Below are 20,195 nucleotides of genomic sequence, written 5' to 3' on the forward strand. Positions count from 1 at the left end.
AGCTGTAGATCCACAAATCATCTCTGAATTCATACTGACACTGTCCTTCCTTCTGGAGGGTGGCTACATTTGTTCCCCATGGTCCCTGTGTGTGTTGTAAGGTAGCCACCGCTCCAAACTCGCTCCTGTGATAGACTGCAATCTGAATACAAATGACTAAACAAAACGTGAGATTGTAGTCCATCACAGACGCAAGCTTAGAGCGGTGGCTACTTTACAACACACACAGGGACCATGGGGAACAAAAGTGGCCACCCTCCAGAAGAAAGGACAGTGTCAGCACCAATTCAGAGATGATCTGAGGGTCTACAGCTGAGTGATAAACAAATAAGATACATTTTTGTTATAAGTTAAGGTACTTGAATACATTTTTAAGATTTAACTCCTGAGTTTAGTGTCACTTTGACTGCTATTGCTGTTAGTTTTGTAGTTTTATTTTCCCCATTGGAGAAAAATTACACAAATAGTATTATACATAGTTTATTGTTTTTTAATATGAGATGATGAATAGAATAATGATGATCGATAACACCAGATGACAAGTACTTTCACTATTCAGCAAAAGATCACAATATGAAGACCACATAAACAATAGAAGACATGGAAGACCACTTTGCAAAGAAGCAGTTGGAGCACCTTCTTTGAAGCCCATCATTGTATAAGACCTCTTGCCATGGTGCAATGTGGCTTGTCTGTCTCCATCAGGAGCTCAAATGACAGTTGCATTATGCTATACCTACACTATAGTTGCATTCCTCCTATCTTTCCGAAATTAGAAAGATTCCAGCACAATGTATTTAGGTAATGAAAGCACCGCTGTCACACACCCCAGTTATGTGGACAACTAAGAATTAACATGCCAAAAATGATCGGTTAAACCCAGATTTGTTTTTTTCCCCACTTTCCCCCCCCCCCCCCAAAAAATGTTTTTTAAAATAGAACATTTATACAGAAATGTGTACCTCAAACCAAAAACAGGGATAACTGAGGAGGAAACAGGTACAGGATGATTTGGCTCCAAATGAGGGACAGTTGGGAGGTTTGTACTTGTAAGCAGAGCTGCCACTTGGTCTCTAATCACATCTCATTGTTACTATACCATTCACATTAGCTCTGCCTTTACTTGCATTAGCAGTACTTCCGGCATCAATCAATCAATGTCAGAGCCCTTAGAAATTACATTTTACTATTGATGTCTGCTTTCATTACAATAGGGCTCAGGTGATTAGCAGTAGCAGCCTTCTCCATACTGACATTGTAGTGCCTCATGTGCCTCACTCTGTACAGCTTTAAAGTGTGTGTAAATTCTAACAAGCATTTTGTTATGTCTGCTTTATTAGTGGAAAAAAAAAACTGGTGATCTTGTCCGAAATGTAGAGCTGTCCTGTGTAATCTTCCTGCGTTTTTCTCAAAGGGTCTATTTAGCCCTCCAACTTCTTATTTTGGGACTACAAGTCAGCTAGTGCCTGTGCTTTGTAGATGAAGACATTGGAATGGATTGAGAAGTTTAGCAAAGGAAAACTGGGCATGGCTGGCACGTAGTCAACAGTCCACAACAGATTAACAGATATGTTTCGGTACTTGCAGGGTCTTAAAAAAAAAGAAAGTATAAATGGGGCACCGGCACTCCAAATAGTGCAGCATATCACATAAATGCTGAGTGACTGCTGACGACAAGCCACTCCCACAGGCTACCCACAGGACAGCTCCAGTAACGAACAGCCTGAATCGAACAGGCATTTACCCACAAAATGTCACTTTATCTATGGGTTACACGTGGGTTAACCTGATGCAACCTGGTGGTGAGTCCACATCATAGTTGATCGAATATATATGGCAATAGATAAGTGATTTAATGTGTCATTTTCTTATGTGTATTCTTTTGAATTCTGGTGGGATTATGATGTCATTATGATGTTACAAGGGGCAGTAAAAGTGGTTTGATAGGTTCTGGTCTAATGCACTTGGGTATATATACTGTATGTGTGTTCACATTTACACTGTATCACATCTTGCCTGAAGAAGGGGATCCTGCGTGACCCAGAAACGTTGCATTTATGTGATATGCTGCACTTTGCTCAATAAACAACGCACTATTCACTATAAAAAAGCATTCATGTTATATGCTGCGCTTTCGTCAATAAAAGACGCACTATTCACTATAAAAAAGCATTCATGTGATATGCTGCACTTTCCTCAATAAAAGACGCACTATTCACTATAAAAAAGCATTCATGTTATATGCTGCACTTTCGTCAATAAAAGACGCACTGTTCACTCTTTGGAGTGCCGGTGCCCCATTTATGCTTTACTTCTTTTTTGGATCACAGGAATTGTATTTATTATTTACTAATTCACTCCTGTGACCCAAATTTAGCATTGACATACACTTTATTGAGCCATATTTTTCATTTTCTGTAGGGATATAGGGATATTATGTAACTAAATGTTGTGTCACCAGTAATCATTATGTTTTTACTAGCACAGAAAAAATGACAGTAAACAGTCAAAGCAGTAGTGTGCCTCACAATATTAGTAAATTAGAAGACATAACAGGATTTAGAAGGATTGAGAGTACATAACCTGCAATAAAAAAACAATAATACTAATGAGCATTGGGGAAAGACCTACACATTTTAAAGCAATTCGTAATTGTTCCTTCCAGATCTTATTAGACAATGGCTAAATTCTACTTTAGCTTTTATATGGTTTTTATTTTATATCAGTCTTGTTAGGCTTTCTATCTATTCATCTACTTATATGTTCGGAACACATTTTGTTTCACTGTTTTCATTTTCTGCACAACCTTAAGGCTACATGCACACAGGGCTATTATGTGAAGCTGGGGGTTCCTGCAGCAAGAACCTGTGACAAGGGCCACATCTGTCTGTGTCCAGGGAGAATCATCTCTCCCGACCTGCTGGTAATCGTTCCATGTGCGATATTTATTAACATTCTACTAAGTGACCATTACTCGTACAGTCAAAACATACATATCATGCTCAACCTAAATGCTTCAAACATATGTAACGCTCGCCCGCAAAGGAACCACCAGAATAACCCGAGTCATCACTAGTTGGTCTAGGGGTTTTGGTATTCAGCTGCCCCATTAGCATTAACCACCCTCTTCTTGTGCCCCCAGAGCTGATATCCAAGCCATTTGTATGATGCTGAAGAACTTTTATTAACATATTCACTCTGGGAGAGAGGGTATAGGGATCCTAGACATCCTGGGTAGAACAGACACAGACTCCAGACTCACCAGTCCCTTGTTAGCAATTCAGTGTAGATCCATTTGCAGCACAGTTGAATAGGGAGTGGCACACAATCTTCAGTAGGAGAGATACCAGACTTGCTCCTAAGGTCCTCTATATTCCAGGCACCTCCAGAAGCCATCCGCTTCCCTGGTTCTCCTCCTGCATTAACAGCAAAGGCCTCCTCCAGAATTGAGACCTAGCAAAACTTTTTGAGGCCTAGCAAAGCACTCAAATAATCTCACCTTCAGGAGACCTAGCCTGGGAGCAGACTGGGCAAAACCCCAACCTAGACTAATCCATGGCTGGCACAAGACTGAGCACATGGTAATTCCCTGGAATATATATATATATACCCTATCCCAGCATGCAACACTGGTGGAGAGAGACCCAGTGATTGGCTGGTGAACTGCATATACACTCAGTGTCCCTCATGATGTCCCACACTGCAGCAGAGTCACACTTCACCCAGGTAGGTACAATCAATGCCAGAACACCTGGAAATAATCAGATAAATGGCAGCTATAATTCAGCCAGACTGACTACAGCTCTGGCAATCACTAAATTTCTAGCAGCCACCTCACAAAAGGTGGTAGGGGCTACACATATAATATAGAACAACACAGAACACTCCTTCATCTACATAAAACATAATAAACGGAAAAGGCTTGCAGATACACCAAACCAAAGAGGCGTATAGGAGGCAGGTCCGGGAAAACAGAGAAGGTAACGTGAGAAGCAAGAGAGCCAAAGGTACTTTCTGTTAGTGTGTTCGTCATTTGCTATTTTTCTAAGAATTGTTATATATTTTATAGCAATTGATTCTGAAAACGCCTGAAGTGAATAGCCGAACAGTGTTCGGCTCACTACACTTCAGGTCGGTCATTCACTCGGCTGCCTACGGCAGCTTAGTGAATAGACCCTTTTAAGTCTATTAAGTCCTAATTTAGATGATGGTAAATAAAAAAGGCATTAAATCTACACTCATTTATTATTTTCTCTTTTTAATTTACTTTTTTGCTGGACCTTTCAGTTATAAGTTACATTTAAATGAGGGCCCTATGGTTGGAAATTCAATTTAAATTAAAAAAAAAAGTGTTGTGCTTCACAATACAGCTGTCAGGGTAGAAGTATGGAAGCTACCACTGATGAACCAATCAGAGTGCCAGAGGCCACCTGAAGTCTGTCAAGTCCTGGGCTACAACTGTCTGACTCAGCACAAAAGGCCATAGGTGTTCCCATTAAGGTGCCCATACACTGCTCGATTCTCGTACGAAATCCCGCGATCGTACGAGAATCGAGCAGTGTGCACCAAGACGTGCGACCGTTTCTACTGTACGGTCACATGTCTTTTGTCTAAGGAGCCCGTTAGAAAACCAGCCGAAAATCGTACAATTTTCGGCTAGTTTGAACGGTGCTCGGTAGACAAAAGCCGAACGGGCCGGTGTGCGCATGCGCACACTGCCCGTTCAGCTTTGCGGTCATCGGAAGCCCGCCCCTCAGGGGGGCGGGCTTGCGATGATCGAGAGTACGATCTGCCTGTCCAAGATGGGCAGATCGTACGTTTTTTAAATGACTTTGCAACCATCGCAAGACTAAGGTCTTGCGATGGTTGTAAAGTGTATGGCCACCTTTAGAAGGGCATTATCACAGGTGCCTGAGTGTTACAGAAGGATAGCATAATGTCCGCCATATACGGTATGTATGGATCAAACACCTGAATGGTTTCCTGTTCAGTGAAAATGCACATGAATATTCAGAGCATGGTGGGTGATTTCCTATTACTCTTTCATTTGCAGCACACTCATTTTAGCATTGACACTGTTCTCCCGATAAGATGGCCTGTTCACCATATACAGTTAGATTGTTCGGCAATAGAGTGGTGAAAAGGTATCTATTCATATAAAACAGCCTTTGTTGTCAGGCACCTTCTTTATCTTTTACTTTCATTTAAAATTTAGAAACATCTGATAAGAGTAATAATTGTCTATGCAATAACTAATGATTAGTGATTTAAGAAAGCCTGCCAGTTGTGAGAGTTAAGCAGGATTAGCCAGTTCTTGTCTTGGTAATGTGGTTTGTATGCTTAACGCTGAATTCCAGGTAAGCAGCAGAAGCTACCTTGCAAATGGCATATGACCTTGAACATCTGTTTGCAATCTGTTGGCTTTCTTATCTGGTTTGGTCCACTCATCCTCTATTAGTTTGTTTATCTCGAAAGACGATGATGGAATTTCCCTCTTATGACTTGAAAAATACAATTTTATCTTTTGTGAGGAGTCCTTCGCCTCCAATCCTAATGCTTGTTTTACCATCATTACAAAAGCAGAGATCAAGGAGAAGTCAGAGTTCAATGGTTCCAACCCCTGGTCATCTGATGACGGGTCATCATCCAATGCCAACCCTCCCAAGGAAGAAACATTCTGCTCTGCAGCTGGCATACACTTATCTTTCTGTTTTGAAGAATCTTGTTTAAGACTGACCTACATGCTCTCTACCACAGCCATCTGAATAAATTACCTCTTTTCTGAATTCTCTGAATCTTTGTTTGCTGACATCTCTGTAAAACGTGCCTCACAGACAAGTTTAGAAGGGGGATCTGCATGTCCGGCATTGTCCTGCCCGCAGCCTTCTAGGGGAAAAGTCAGCCAGTGCAGAAGTCAGATACTGTATTATGCAGCACTTTGCACAAAGAGACCCTTTATGTTTATGGGAGGAGCAGAGAGGAGAAGGTGAATTATTGGCTAGTTTCTTGGACTTGTGAGAGAATTTCCTCAGACATTCAGGGCTCTTTCTCCTGTACACTATTTTATTAGGATTCACCAGGGAAAAAAAATATATCTCATCAAAGTCCTACCTCGCAGCAGATCTTCATGCCTGATAAGTCAGCCTCTGATAGCTCATGGTGGTGGAAAGAATGCTAGAAAAATGAGGAGTATACCATGATGGAAGACAAAAAAAAGTGGTGGAGATAGAACTCCATTTACCAACGTGGAAAAGGGACAAGAGACCCAGGAAGCTGCAGGAAAACAGTGAGAAAATAGCGCTGCATAAGCAATGTGCACCGGAGGAGATCAGAAGAGAACTCACCAGAAGTAGAGCAAAGAGAAAGAGAACTGAAGCAGCCCCCCCACACACATAAATATTGCCACAGTGCACCCCTGCTGCTATCAGCATAAAAATGCTAAGACCAGAAGGCCATCCAGAAGACCTGCTACCCTCCCAACGCCAGCCCCGCTGGAAGAGAAGTGTCAGAAGTGAGGCACAAAACTTGCGTGAGACACCCACCGGAAGCCAATAGGTGCCAGGCCGGAAATAGCAAGAAGCAAATGGCCTATGGGCTATGGCACAACGGCCATCCATTCCACCCTGGAATGCATGCTGAACCAGGGATGAAGGATCATAATCCCTATGTGATAGCAATAAAGTTAAGTGTTAAAAAAATAATTAAATTAAATAAAAAGAAAAAAAATCAAAGAATTTTTAAAGCCTGCCTGTCCTTGCATACATGCACATGCAAACATAAATGCATACGTTGGGTGTGCATATGAAAGTGATGATTGCGCCACACATACTGAGTGAAAGCAATAATTCAAGTGCAATTATTCATGGTTAACTCTAAATTGATGACCTGCTATTAAAAGTTTTTTGCCGTTTTACGGGTGCACACAATTTTGAAGCTTGACATGTTTGGTATCTGTTTACTCAGCGCAACCTCATCTTTTATATTTTACCTAAAAATTGGCTTTTATATCATGTTTGTGTGCACCAAATTAGTTTGAATACATTTTTTACTGAAAATTTGGGTATGATAAACTGTTGCGCTAATACTGTGTGACATATAAAAATTGCAACTGACAAAAAAATTTTCTCCAGAGCCTTTGCTTTTAGAAAATATATAATTTTAAGGGGTATTAAAGGAGAACTATGGGGTTAAGGCTTTTCCCCATAGTTCTCCTTCGGGTAACGGGAGACACAAACTAGCGTCCTCCCGTCACCCTAGGCTCAGTATACCGTGAGCTGAGACGCCGCATACCGAGACGCCGCAGTATACCGCGAGCTACTGCTCGCGGTATACTGAGATGCCGCAGCTGAAGCGGATCCAGACAATTGTGCCGGGATCCGCCCAGCTGCGTGACTGACAGCTGGCTCTGCCTATCTAGAGGCAGAGCCAGCTGTACCCGCCACCTCCCCCGTCCGTTCCGCCAGTCAGCGCTAGCGGATTGGAGCGGGGAGGGGGGAATCCAGCCCCTCCCCTGTCACGGCAGAAAGCTGTGACAGGATCGAGAGGTGAGCGAAACACCGGTATGTGTTCGCCCACCTCCCGATCTACTAAGCCGACCTGTGACAGTCTCATTGTCACAGGTCGGCTAGAACTATGAGGTGAGTGAAAAGCAGTCACCTCATAGTTCTCCTTTAAGCAATTTTCAGGCCTAAAATTTGCATTTTACCATGTAAGCAAAAATAACGCAAAAATATCTCTGGCAGCAAAAGGGTTAAGAGTTCTAATTGTGCTTCCTTTGCAGTCATATCGATCAAAACAACCTTAGCTTCATTTTGCTGTCATTTACAGAAAGCTACTTTTGGAATTTGGATATCTTACATATTAATAGGGAATGGTGCCTTTTCAATGACATTTTAGATCCCATAACAGGAAAGAACTGACGGAGATAAGAGAAAGCTGCCTGGTAAAAGGTGGGTTCATCCTGTCTCCGGATCTGCGCCGTGCCGAGGCAGCTCTGAGAGCGAGGGCTGAGGCTGTTATCTCCTATTTTTCTTTGGCTAAAATAAACCAGCCTTGTTATATAAAATCAGCTACTGCACTGATGGAAATCTTTCATTGCCATCCTCATCTGCATCCTCCTTGTCTGGCTGGAAAAAGTTTTTTTCTTTTAAAAGAGACCTCATCTCATTATGATGTATTAAAATGAAATCATATTTACATTAGAAATCATATTAACCTGAAATGATATGTATCCACTACTACACATAATCTGGAGCAGTCACACACACAAATTATAATCCAATTTTTCTGTATGGAATGTCTTTGAATGTTTTTTATTGCTTTTTTTTACATTGAATAGAAGAATTAGGCAAATCAGGAAATCTCCTATTCATTTCTATATTTTAAGGTGAAATGTGTAGTTAACAATTTTTATAATTTTATCATTTGATCTGTCATTTCCAATCCAATCTAAAGTTGACCAATCCAATCTAAAGTTTACATGTCAGGGTCAATTTATTATTATTATTATTATTATTATTATTATTATTATACAGGATTAATAAACAGCCCTCTTCCTCCTGTCTGGGCTGCGATTTGTAATTTCCCTACAGCTTGCAGTCAGTGGTGGAGTGCCAGGGCCTGGTTGCAGCTGTGACCTTGGTAGATCTGCCACTCCAAGCTGTAGAGACTCCAAGCTGTAGAGACTAGAAATCTTAGCAAAGATGTATAGAGCAATGCAGAATACCACCAACTATAGAGGACTGCAAATCCCAGTAATACATTACACAGCAATTCAGAATATCACCTGCTATAGAGGACTAAAAAACCCAGCAATAAATTGTACAGCAATGAAGAATATTACCACTAACTATAGAGGATTACAAATCCCAGTAATGCATTGCAGAGAAACGCAGAATACCACCAACTAGTACAGGATACAAATCCCAGCAATACATTATGAAGCAATACAGAATGGCACCAGCTATAGAGGACTACAACACCCAGCAATATATTATACAGCAATGCAGAATAATACCAGCAATAGAGGACTACAAATCCCAGCAATACAATGTAAAGCACTGAAGAATAATACCATCAGCTATAGAGCAAAATTAATCATAGCAATACTTTATACAGCAATGCAGAATAATATGAAGCTACATACTCTGTGTTGCTCCGGGTTCGTGGCGAGGGGTCCAGGTGGGCACTGCGGGCTCCAGGCGCTCAATGCGGGCTCTCAGGCAGTCAGTGAGGGATCCAGGTGGTCAGTGTAGGCTCCAGGGGGGCAGTGCGGGCTCTGGGAGGTCAGTGCGTACTCCGGGAGGTCAGTGTGGGCTTCGGGGGGTCTGTGCGGGCTCCAGGGGGGTCAGTGCAGGCTCCATGGGGGTCAGTGGGGGCTCCAGGGGGGTCAGAGAGACTGGCGACTGCAACTGCAGTAGATGCGGCTCTCTGCTCAAGCACTTTAAAGGACCCTCTGATATACCTGAATAGAGGGCCATGGCTGCATGGTCGTGGCCGGCCCAGATTACCCTCGGGCCATCCATGTTTGGGGTCGGCCCGGCCACGACTCGGCCCGGCCGCAGTTCGTGTCAACTCGGCCCAGCCACGATTCGGGTCAGCTCGGCCGCAATCCAGGCCTACTTGCAGGGGCGGATCTGGAGCGGGAGCTCCACTCCTATGTTAATAGTCCCTATGGCTAGAGTGGGTCATCTGCAAGGTAAGTATGCCATAATGTGCTAATATTTTGTGCATACTTGAACATTATGGCAAACACCAGTTTGGCAGTCTACTACCACTTTAACGCAACACATGTTAACACGCAACATAATGCACATTAACACATCGCACAAATGTAAACAATGGTCTTGTTATTCAGATTCCATCCTAGAATGATTACTTTATGACTGAAATGGTACCAACTAAGTGTCAAAAAGCAAATGTGATACATATATTCAGAAAGGGGTCGAGATGTGCACCAGGTAACTACAGAGCAGACAGCCTAACATCAATAGTATGCATTGTATTGGAAGGTATGGTAAGGTACTGATATCACAAGTAATAACCAGCATGGATTCATGAAGGATCATTCTTATCAGACCAACCTATCAACATTCTATGGAGGAGAGGAATAGTGGATATGAAAGCACACAGTCCACAGCACAGAAGAAGGGGGTGATGGAGGTACAGTGGAGGAGTGAAACATTGCACATGGCACCAGCCCACAGCACAGAAGGAAACAGGAAATACTCTTCTAGAAAATGTACAGGATTTAGGAAAGTATGTAATAAAATCCAGCAGAAAGAGCCAGCTCTTAACAATACAGACTTTTTTCCCTAGGGCTGTACTTTATTAACCTTTGAGTGCCTTAAGTACATTAACAAACTCACTATGTGTACCTTTGCTTCTTAAAGTAGATGTAAACCAGTGAGGCTAGGTTCACACCTGGGCGATCCGTTACTGCGCGGCAATTATGGACGATACCGCTCCGGATTACCGTGCAGTCATGGAGTCGCCCACCATTGCCGATCGTGCAGGCTGTGCCATTATTTTCTAATGGTACCTCAGTTGCGACGGGCAGATTGTGTGATTTCCCGCCATGATTCCGCCCGTGCAACCGAACACGATCGCGGCTAAAACAGCTGCGCATCATGTGTCACAAAAAAAGGTACATGTACCTTTTTTCTGCATTTGCCACACGGATGTAACCCCACTGAAAACAATGGGGCCGTGCGGCAATGGCTGTGTGCAATTGTCCAGGATCGCGCGGCCCCGTGACTCGCGTCTCAGATCGCCCAGGTCTGCACCAGCCCTAAAGTGGAGCTGAGAGAGTTGGAGCTGTTCAGAAACATGATGACTGTAAGTGTTTGGGCAAAAATGTAAAGAAATACTTTGCAGGACAATGTGCATTTGTTAGATATGGATTCTTGATGGAAAACAAGTTTGAGAGTTTATTATTACTTTAAGAGTCCCGGAAACAACACCAAACAATGTGTATCCTTCCATATTGGTATACATGATGGGAACCTGTAGCTGCTACAATGTTTCCAGTCTGGGGTGACTTTTCTTCGTGTGAGTGCAGTCAATGGATTGTGCAAATCTCAGAGGAAAAATAATCAAGCATCACAGCCTGGATCGCAGAGATTTCCTAGTATGCTTCTTTCATAATATAAATAAGGTGCACGATCAGAGTCATGACACTTGAAGAATGATAGGATCACATCATCGACATGGGGATCGCTCTGTGATCTCCCCAGCGATGATCTCATAGAAGGATTGTGTTGTGCTTCTTTTGAGGAGTGATCGGAGGTGACCGGGTCAGGTCTGTGATCGGGGAGGTGTGTCATCTGTAGTCTCTGACATCGGAAGGCGGCCAGGAGCTGCCTGCTGCTGCAGCTTTGTTTTCAGTCTCTGACAGTGGCGCTGGATCCACAGAGGAGGCAGAGTGGATGGATCGCACGATCTGGAGGGAATCTGCAGCAATCTAGGAGGGCCAGCGCTTCATGAATATGGGGCTGAGGACCGGAATCGTGCTGTGCCCATGGGGCATCCTTGGCTTTCTGAGTCCTGCCAGTTCTATGGGGAAAGGAGATCTGTTGGCATTTGTGGTTTTGTTTTCCGTGCTGCACATGGTATGCGGTCAGAACTCTGCAGGTGCGGCCACTGGATTCAGTCTTCACCCTCCATACTTCAACTTGGCAGAAGGGGCCAAAATCAGGGCAACTGCTACCTGTGGAGAGGAGATCAGCTCTGGGAGAGAAGGAGAGGTGCCCCAGTCTAGGATGGATCTGTACTGTAAACTGGTGGGAGGACCAGTGCTGTCATCACACACTATCCAGGTACTGTGCCCCCTATTCTACCCTCCAATCTTAGCTTTCTGTCCTAAACCAACCATTGTTCCTTTGGCTTTGTACCTGAAAGCCTAAAGCTGGCCATACACCAGAGGAATGATGTTCAAAAAAATGGGTTTTCTGAACACTGGTTGTATTTTCTAATAGTTAATCATGGGGTCAGAAAATCAAAGGAAAATGTTTCTTTCGAAGTGCATCTGGTTTTCTTTGGGAAACTCCATTCTTTCTAAAATTGTTGAAATGAAATGAGATTTTGAACGACATTCCTCATTATTAAAATGTTTTGATGAAAGTTTTTGTAAAAACGTTCCTACTAAAGTCTATCAGTGTATGACGAGCTTAAAGCCCAACTCTGGGGGAGATACGTTTTCCATCGCAGTGGGGCTGCCCCTGTACTGCAAGTGTTAACTGCTGGTTTATGCCTATGCCCATTTACATTCTTGATCCTCCTTTTCCACCAGCTCCCTCCAGGGTGATAGACCAGTCCCCATAGCCAGGGCATGTCCCCAAGGCATTTGCCACCTGAGGTGATGCGCACTTGTTTCGGGGTGGGGGGCGGTCGTGGGTGCTGGCAGGGAGTGCTTACTTGCTTGCTGTGCTGAGTTGTTGTTAGGGGGTAGATGCCCAGACACCAGACCACTCTGTTAGTGGCTCTGTCCGGCATCCTGCCCAGCTCACTGGCGTCATCAGTTGCTAGAGCTCTCAGCAACCACCACCACCCGACCACCTTCCAATGAGATGCTGCCTGAGGCAACTGCCTCATTATAGGGATGCCCATAGCCTCTTCTTCCCTCCACTGCACCGGTTTAGGGACCACTGACGTCATCAACTACAGTGCAGGCTCCATACACCTGCATTGTACGTGAGGGACAGTGCACAACTGGAATGGAGGGGGAGGATAGGAGAACTGAGACTTACAGAGTAGCGGGGATCAGGTAAGTTAAGCTGGCCATACACCTATAGATTGTCTGCAGAGTTTCTATGGTCAGATGGAAAAAGTGCAACAGATTCCTCCATCTACGCTAAACTGTGCTGATAAGGGAATCTCCCACTTAGCCAAGCTTCAGTATCTTGTTAGTCGGCCCCGCTGGCTCTCAAAATACCTGAACAATGCCTGCATCCAATCAGATTGTTCAGTTATTTTGACAGCCAGTGGGGCCGACTAGCAAGATACTGAAGCTTGGCCCAGTGGGAGATTCCGCCATCCACACAGTGTAACGTAGATGGAGGAATCTGTTGCACTTTTTCTATCTGACCATAGAAACTCTGCAGATAATCTATAGGTGTATGGCAAGCTTTAAACAGCTTTTTCCTGTCCCCAAACATATACAAGAAGTTACCTTTGCAATGTGGGGGCAGGCCCACTGCATGGGAAAACTTTTAATTTTCGCTGGAGTTGGGTTTTAAAGTTATATTGAAGTCAAAAGGGTTTTTAGCAATTCAAATGTTGATTGAATCAATTAAAACAGATGCTGTTCCTTAATGGTTAAACGTTTTAGTTTCCTGCAGAATCAGCTGAACACTGGCTCTGATATCCTGTTTGGGGTGGCTCCTTTCCCTTACATGGTCCTATGGAGCCACCCTTGTGTGTGCTAGTAAGCTGTGTGTGTCTCCACAACCACACAGGCACAGTAAGGCAAGCTTATCCCCTGATGCTTGCTCCCACCTCCTCTCTTCTTTAAGCTAGTAGATGGATAGCTGCTGGGGATTGTGCTGTCCCCTTTAATCTCGTACTGGACAGGAAGTTCAGGGAAACTGAGCTGAGAGAGTTGTAGCTCTTGTGAAACATGATGATTGTAAGTATTTGGACAAAAATGTAAAGGAATACAGTACTGTGCAAAAGTATTAGACAGCTGTGAAAATTGATGTAAAGTAAGAATGTTTTCAGAAATAAAAGTGCTAATAGTTTATTTTTAATAATCACCAAATTAATTACCAAGAGAAATTCTAATCAAATCAATATTTGGTGTGACCTCCCTTTGCCTTCAAAACAGCATCAATTATTCTAGGCACACTTGCACGTAGTTTTTGATGGAACTCTGCAGGTAGGTTGTTCTAAACATGTTGGAGAACTAACCACAGATCAGTGGTTTTGGCTGCCTCAAATCCTTCTGTCTCTTCATGTAATCCCACGCAGACTGGATGATGTTGAGATCAGGGCTCTGTGGGGGCCAAACCATCACTTCCAGGACTCCTTGTTCCTCTTTACGCTGAAGATAGTTCTTAATGACATTCGCTGTATGTTTACGGTCATTGTCCTGCTACAGAATACATTTGGGGCCAATCACAGGCCTCCCTGATGGTATGGCATAATGAATAAGTATCTGCTTGTATTTCTCAGCATTGAGGACACCATTGATCCTGACCAAATCTTCATCTCCATTGGCAGAAATGCAGCCCCAGACTTGCAAGGAGCCTCCACCATGCTTCACTGTAGCTGCAGACACTCATAATTGTATAGCTCTCCAGCCCTTCGGCCAACAAACTGCCAAATATTTCACATTTTGATCCACCAGTCCAGAGCACATGCTGCCATAGTTAAGTCGCTTAGCCTTGTTTCCATGTTGGAGGCATGGATTTTTGGCCACAATTTTTCCATGAAGACCACTTCTGGCACCATTCACACCACATCCAGGTCATCTCCAGACCAGATTGTTTCAGGACCCAAAATGCATCCTAATGTATCCCTATGCTCAGGGCTTGAAACATTTTAGGGTGTCTCACCAGTCAGTCAGTAATGTCACCAGTCAGCATGACCAGTCTATAGCCTTGCAATTTATGTTAACATTTTTTGGGGACAGATAGAATTTTCTTATGGTGGTATATAAAATCACCACTGGGGTTATTTTTTACTATATAATGAAAAAGGTACAGTAGATTTAAAAAAAAACAAAGTTTCCCTACGTTATGTTATAAAACATCTGTTCTTACCCATATTTTTGACACCAAGCATGTCAAGTCTTAAAATTGCGTGCGCCAGCAAAATCACAAAAAACGACCACACTGAAAATTGGCCATAGGCGAAAGCTTAAAAGGCTTTTACCGCTCATCAGTTTAGTGTTATCAGTAATTAATGGCCCTAAAATGATTGCTCACACTCCGACGTTCGCGGTTATATGTAACGGCACAATAGGCGCAATCGTTGTTTTCGCACGTAGGCACACCCAACGCATATCTGCATGTGTATGTGGGGGGCGGAGGACTTAAAAAAATTTTTTATTTTCTTTTTGAATTTCTTTAATGCTTCTTTATGATTCTTTCGTATTATTTTTTTTGTGATGGGGGGGGCTAAGAATCCCCCTATGTGATAGCCAAATTACATGACAGGCCCTCTTTATGAAGACATCAGGGGTCTCCAAGACCCCTAATGTCACCTAGGGATCCCCAGAGAAACTGATGAAGCAGAGTATACATCACCGGCAACGGCAGTGACAGCTGTTGGTAATACAAGGGATCGGGCGCCTTCAGGCGCTTTTTTGCTTGATTATAAAGCTCCCAGCCGGCCGTGTAATTACAACGGCCGGCCGGTAAGCTGCTTGTCGTGCTCCGCTGTCCTCTCGTCACAGATGAGCGGACGAGTGGATTTTTCAAGCCCTGCCTATGCTATTTCTGGCCTCTGAAAGAAACACAAAAAAGGGGCGCCTTTCCTAGTGCAGTATCGTTTATTCCAAAAGAACAGGCATGAAAGTGGACTGACAGGTACGCACAATACTGTGGGTTTCCGGGGCACGGAAACGCGTGACGTCCTGATGAAGGGGGCGTGCCCCGGAAAACGCGTGACGTCCTGATGAAGGGGGCGTGCCCCGGAAAACGCGTGACGTCCTGACGAAGGGGGCATGCCCCGGAAACGCGTCGACACTTCAGTGCTTTACACAGGACACGTAATTCGGATTCTTTTACTGCTCCGGTTTTACTGTTCTACAGCTCGTTTTAAACTTCAGTATTGTGAGTACCTGTCAGTCCACTTTCATGCCTGTTCTTTTGGAATAAACGATACTGCACTAGGAAAGGCGCCCCTTTTTTGTGTTTCTTTCAGATGTTCCAGTTCCCTTAACTGTATTGGGGCTGCGCCTTGCATATGTGCTTAGCTTCCTTCTTTGTGAGGGATAAGGATTGTCCCTGGCGCTTCTAAAACAAAAAAACTTTCTATTTCTGGCCTCTGTTCACACCAGCGCAGTCCGTTCCAGACCAGACCAGACCAGAAAAATACTACATGTCTCATTTTGTCTGGTCTGGACTGCACTGGAACGCATGAAAACATATAAAAAACTGCATACAAACGCACTGGAACGCACCTGAAAGTACATTTTAAGCTAAACAGAAAAAAAGAAAGAAAAAACACGGCAAAATCGCAGTAAAATCTCGCTAAAACGCAATAAAAACGCGGCAAAACGCATTACACTGCATTCCAGATCTGGTCCAGAAAATTGTGTGAACCCGCCCTAACGCCAGGTATACACGCTTCAAATTTCGGCTAGTTCTTGATGAAACAGTTGAAATTACATGTGTGGGTGCCGCTGTCGGCACATTTCCGACCGGCATCCCTCAATCAGGTGAACGAAGGAGCATGCCAGAAAATTGTCGGCCGAACAGAGCTAGCAGCCAATGAGCCAGCGGCCGCAGGCAGAATCGGCGCTCGTAAGCATTGATGGAGAAATCTGTACGAAGAAAATAGAAGTGTGTATACCCGACTTAAGCCAGAAAGAGTGTAACTGGCCAGATCACCAGGAGAAAATAATGGGAAAAAGTCTATAAAATAGAAAACAAATGCAGCCACCAGATCTGAGGATTGCTATGCTGCAGTGTTAGAAATGATTGTTTTGGGGGTTTAGATATGTTTTACGATTTAGAATGTGTGTTTGATCCATAGAGAAATATTGATGCCTCCTTCTGAAAAAACTGCTTTCCTGGATGTCTCTGTTCTCAATACATTCTGAATCACTGACCTTCAACAAGCATGCAGTCAGTGAAGTAACAAGAAAGTTAGGACTCCTGCTCAGTATACTTGTTGCAGGTCAGTGACACAGAAAGATTAGAAGCCTTGGGATCAACATAACATAAGAACAACAAGCATTTTCAAAAGGAGAGTTCTGAATTGTCAGCCTGCGTATTTTTACAATACAGGTTTCCATCCATACAGTAGGAAATGGAGTATATGTCTAGATGTCTTCTATAGTTGTTCATGTCAGGTAAAGCTTAAAGCACAACTCAGTGGAAAGTTTTTCTTAACCCTTGCAGTGGGGCTACCCCAGGACTGCAAGGGTTAAGTGCTCGGTTTTGTCTAAGGACTAAAATAACAAAGTTATACTCATCTGATCCTCAGAGCTGGCTTGGTCTTAGACCGGTCCCTGGAGTCTTTCTCCCCCTCTGCTGCTGGAGCACTCTAAGGTCCGGTGTAGGGATGTCCCGATACCACTTTTTCAAGACCAAGTACAAGTACAAGTACTTCCCCTCATGTACTTGCCGATACTAATTACCGATACTTTTTCTTAAAGGGACAGGTGGCATTTAAAAACAAAAACAGAATAATGATTTTAGGCCAATTTCTTTATGATTATGAAGAAGTTTAATTTAAATCCCCCCCCCGCGCGCCGGCGCTCGGACTTACCCAGCCAGGGCGTTTTGATGTGTGCACTGCAGGGGGCGGGATGTGTGACACACACACGCCTCCTGTGACTCACCTCCCCTCCCGCCTCCTGTTACTATGGACGCGGCCGGGCGTGGAGGTGAGTCACAGGACCCGCCCCCTCACTGTGAAGCCCGTCGGCAGTGCGGGGCCCCGGTGTTTGAACACCGGGACCCTGCACTGCCCCATATTGCAGGACCGGACCGCACTGAGACTGTGCGGCCCGGTACCATTTGATCCGCGGACTGGTACCAGTCCGCGGACCGGGGGTTGGGGACCACTGATTCAACCTATTCATATTAGCTGGGGATAATTGTAAATCTATTGCTGCAGTGTATTGGGAGTGTGTACTCTATATGTACTACATATAGAGTACACTGCAGCAATAGTAATACTGCTCCTATCCCTGGTGCCTCATGAGGTGCTTCAGGATGTGCCTCACACGAGTGCTGTCATGTCCGGCGCTCGTCAGGAGAGCAGCGTGCGCGTCACTGCTGGTCTTGTGGGTGGCGCTCCATGTGGGGTCCTAATTTAGCTGCCCGGCAGGCTGCCCAGAGGACCCCAACACGCACGGTACCCCTGGACAGCCTGAAGATTAAAAAAAACCATAGGGCAAGCATCGGCGCTATGTATCGGGGCATTTTCACAGTACTTGTGAAAATGCCCTGTATAGGTCCCGATACCGATGCTAGTACAGGCAGTCCCCGGGTTACGGACGTCCGACTTACGGACAATCCGTACTTATGAATCGGGGTCCACAGTTCTCCTAAATGTACCGGCTGCAGTGGCCTGTGTCCCTTCAAATCCGCCGGTCCGGTCCGTCAGCGTCTCTTCCCCGTTCCATTTATTGTTGGCTCGAGTTAAACTTAAAAAAAATTTACCTGTTACTACTTGCATACAAATTCAACTTAAGTACAACTCTACAGTCCCTATCTCGTATGTAACCTGGGGACTGCCTGTATCGGTATCGGGACATCCCTAGTTCTGTGTGTCATAATGTGCTTCTGTGTGCATACCTTTGCTGCAATGAAGGAGGAGACAGGCTGGAGGAGCGCTGTCACAGCCCGCCGGCTCCGAGGTTCAGGTGAGTATTACTTTGTTATTTTCCTCCCTAGACAAAAACAAGCACTTAACTCTTGCAGTGCAGGGGGAGCCCCACTGCGAGGGTTAAGAAAATTGTTCCCCAAAGTTCTTCTTAACTCTATCCTAAATCTTTTTTTTACTTTGGATAAAATGAGAAAAGGTTAGAACCTCTGTCAGTGGTTTTTGTTTTATTTTGTGCTGCTTTCTCTTTCCCTGATTTGAGAAAAATGACTTCCTTTCCTTTTTGCTGACACCTTTCCATGTTGTCACCTTTCCATGGTGTCACTGGAACAGAAAGTGAGGGGACATCTCCGCAGTGCTGACGTATATTCTAACCTTTTCACACAATCTTGACAAGATGCTTTAGGCCTTGTTCACACCAAGCGCGTTCCAGGAGCAGAGCAGTTACAGACCGGATCAAAACTGCGTCCAATGTATTCCAATGGTATTTTGGGGTCTAGTTCACACCGCAGCGTTCAGTTCCAGAGCATGTAAAAAAACTGCAGCAAGCCCTATTTTACCTGCTCGGGAACGCTCTGCAAATGCATCCAAAACGCATCCAAACCGCTTGCAAACGCCCTGGAACGCACTGAAAGCCCATTCTACACTAAAAACGCCCCGAAACGCACCAAAAACGCGGCAAAAACGCGGCACAACCCACTGCACTGCGTGTGCAGAACCTCATGTAGATCTGGTCTGCATTTGGTGTGAACAAGACCTTAGGGCTCTTTGTGTTCTTCTCAGTGAAAGAAGGACAAAAACTGAGGGAAAATCTCATCAAACATCAAAAAACACCTGGCACAGATTCTAACCCTATACTAAAAATAAAAAACATTAAACAATTGCTGGAGTTAGGCTCTAAAGCTAACCTCCGGGAACAAACAACTTTCATTTATATATGACTCAATAGCCACACAGGATATGCTGTAAATCCCCTTTTGTGAACCAAATACCTATGCAAACCGAGATATATTTGTGAAAAGCAGTAACATCGTCACTGTACATAGCCTGTGCAGAGAGCAGAGCTGTGGGAGGGACCTAACAGGCTCCACCCATTACAGGCTGCCTACAGCAAACTAACAGGAGGGGGCGGAGACAAGACCAGTCACCCTGCACAAGGAAGAGAGCAACCATGACCTGTCTTTATTACAGAAAGCTCCTGCAGAGACAACATTTCACACTGTATTACTACACAAATCTGGAAGAAATACACAAAGCTCACCATGATTCAACTAGCAATACACATGACTCTTGTATTTAGACAATGTTTGCTTAACCTGGAGTTCAGCTTTAAGCTTTTGAATACACAAATGTGATTTGAAGCCTGGACATATTTTCCATTGATCTGGTGTACTTTTCCACAGTTGACATCTAGGTGTGTTGGAGAAGAATGTTTGGGGTTCGAAGTAAGTTCACTAAGTGCAAACAAATGACATCACAACTCAAACAGGTGTTACCTACCTGCAGCTCTTGTGTCAAGCAGTGGCTCATCAGGTGTGTGGAGGTGAGGCGTAGGCCAGAAAGCCTGAACTTGAACTATTATTTCAAAAGTCGAGAAATCAATATTAACTTTACGAGAGGAAAACATGTTGTTTCGTCTTATCTATTCTCTGTAGAACATGTGGACTAAAGAAAGATTTATTGAGGCGACTCCATCA

The 20,195-nt window shown here is 44.1% G+C and overlaps 1 protein-coding gene across 1 annotated transcript in view; it reads left to right on the top strand.

Moving 5' to 3' along the window:
- The first annotated feature begins 11,552 nt into the window (after positions 1–11,552).
- LAMA3 (laminin subunit alpha 3) overlaps positions 11,553–20,195 on the top strand; it is a 160,340-nt gene continuing 151,697 nt past the window's right edge. The window contains exon 1 of the mRNA XM_018566742.1: positions 11,553–11,816. Within this exon, the coding sequence (XP_018422244.1) occupies positions 11,556–11,816 (261 nt within the window). The 5' untranslated portion in view covers positions 11,553–11,555. The remainder of the gene's footprint in view (positions 11,817–20,195) is intronic.

Source organism: Nanorana parkeri, unplaced genomic scaffold (genome assembly GCF_000935625.1).
Source record: "Nanorana parkeri isolate BGI_ZX_2015 unplaced genomic scaffold, ASM93562v1 scaffold971, whole genome shotgun sequence".
Classification (NCBI taxonomy): Eukaryota; Metazoa; Chordata; class Amphibia; order Anura; family Dicroglossidae; genus Nanorana; species Nanorana parkeri.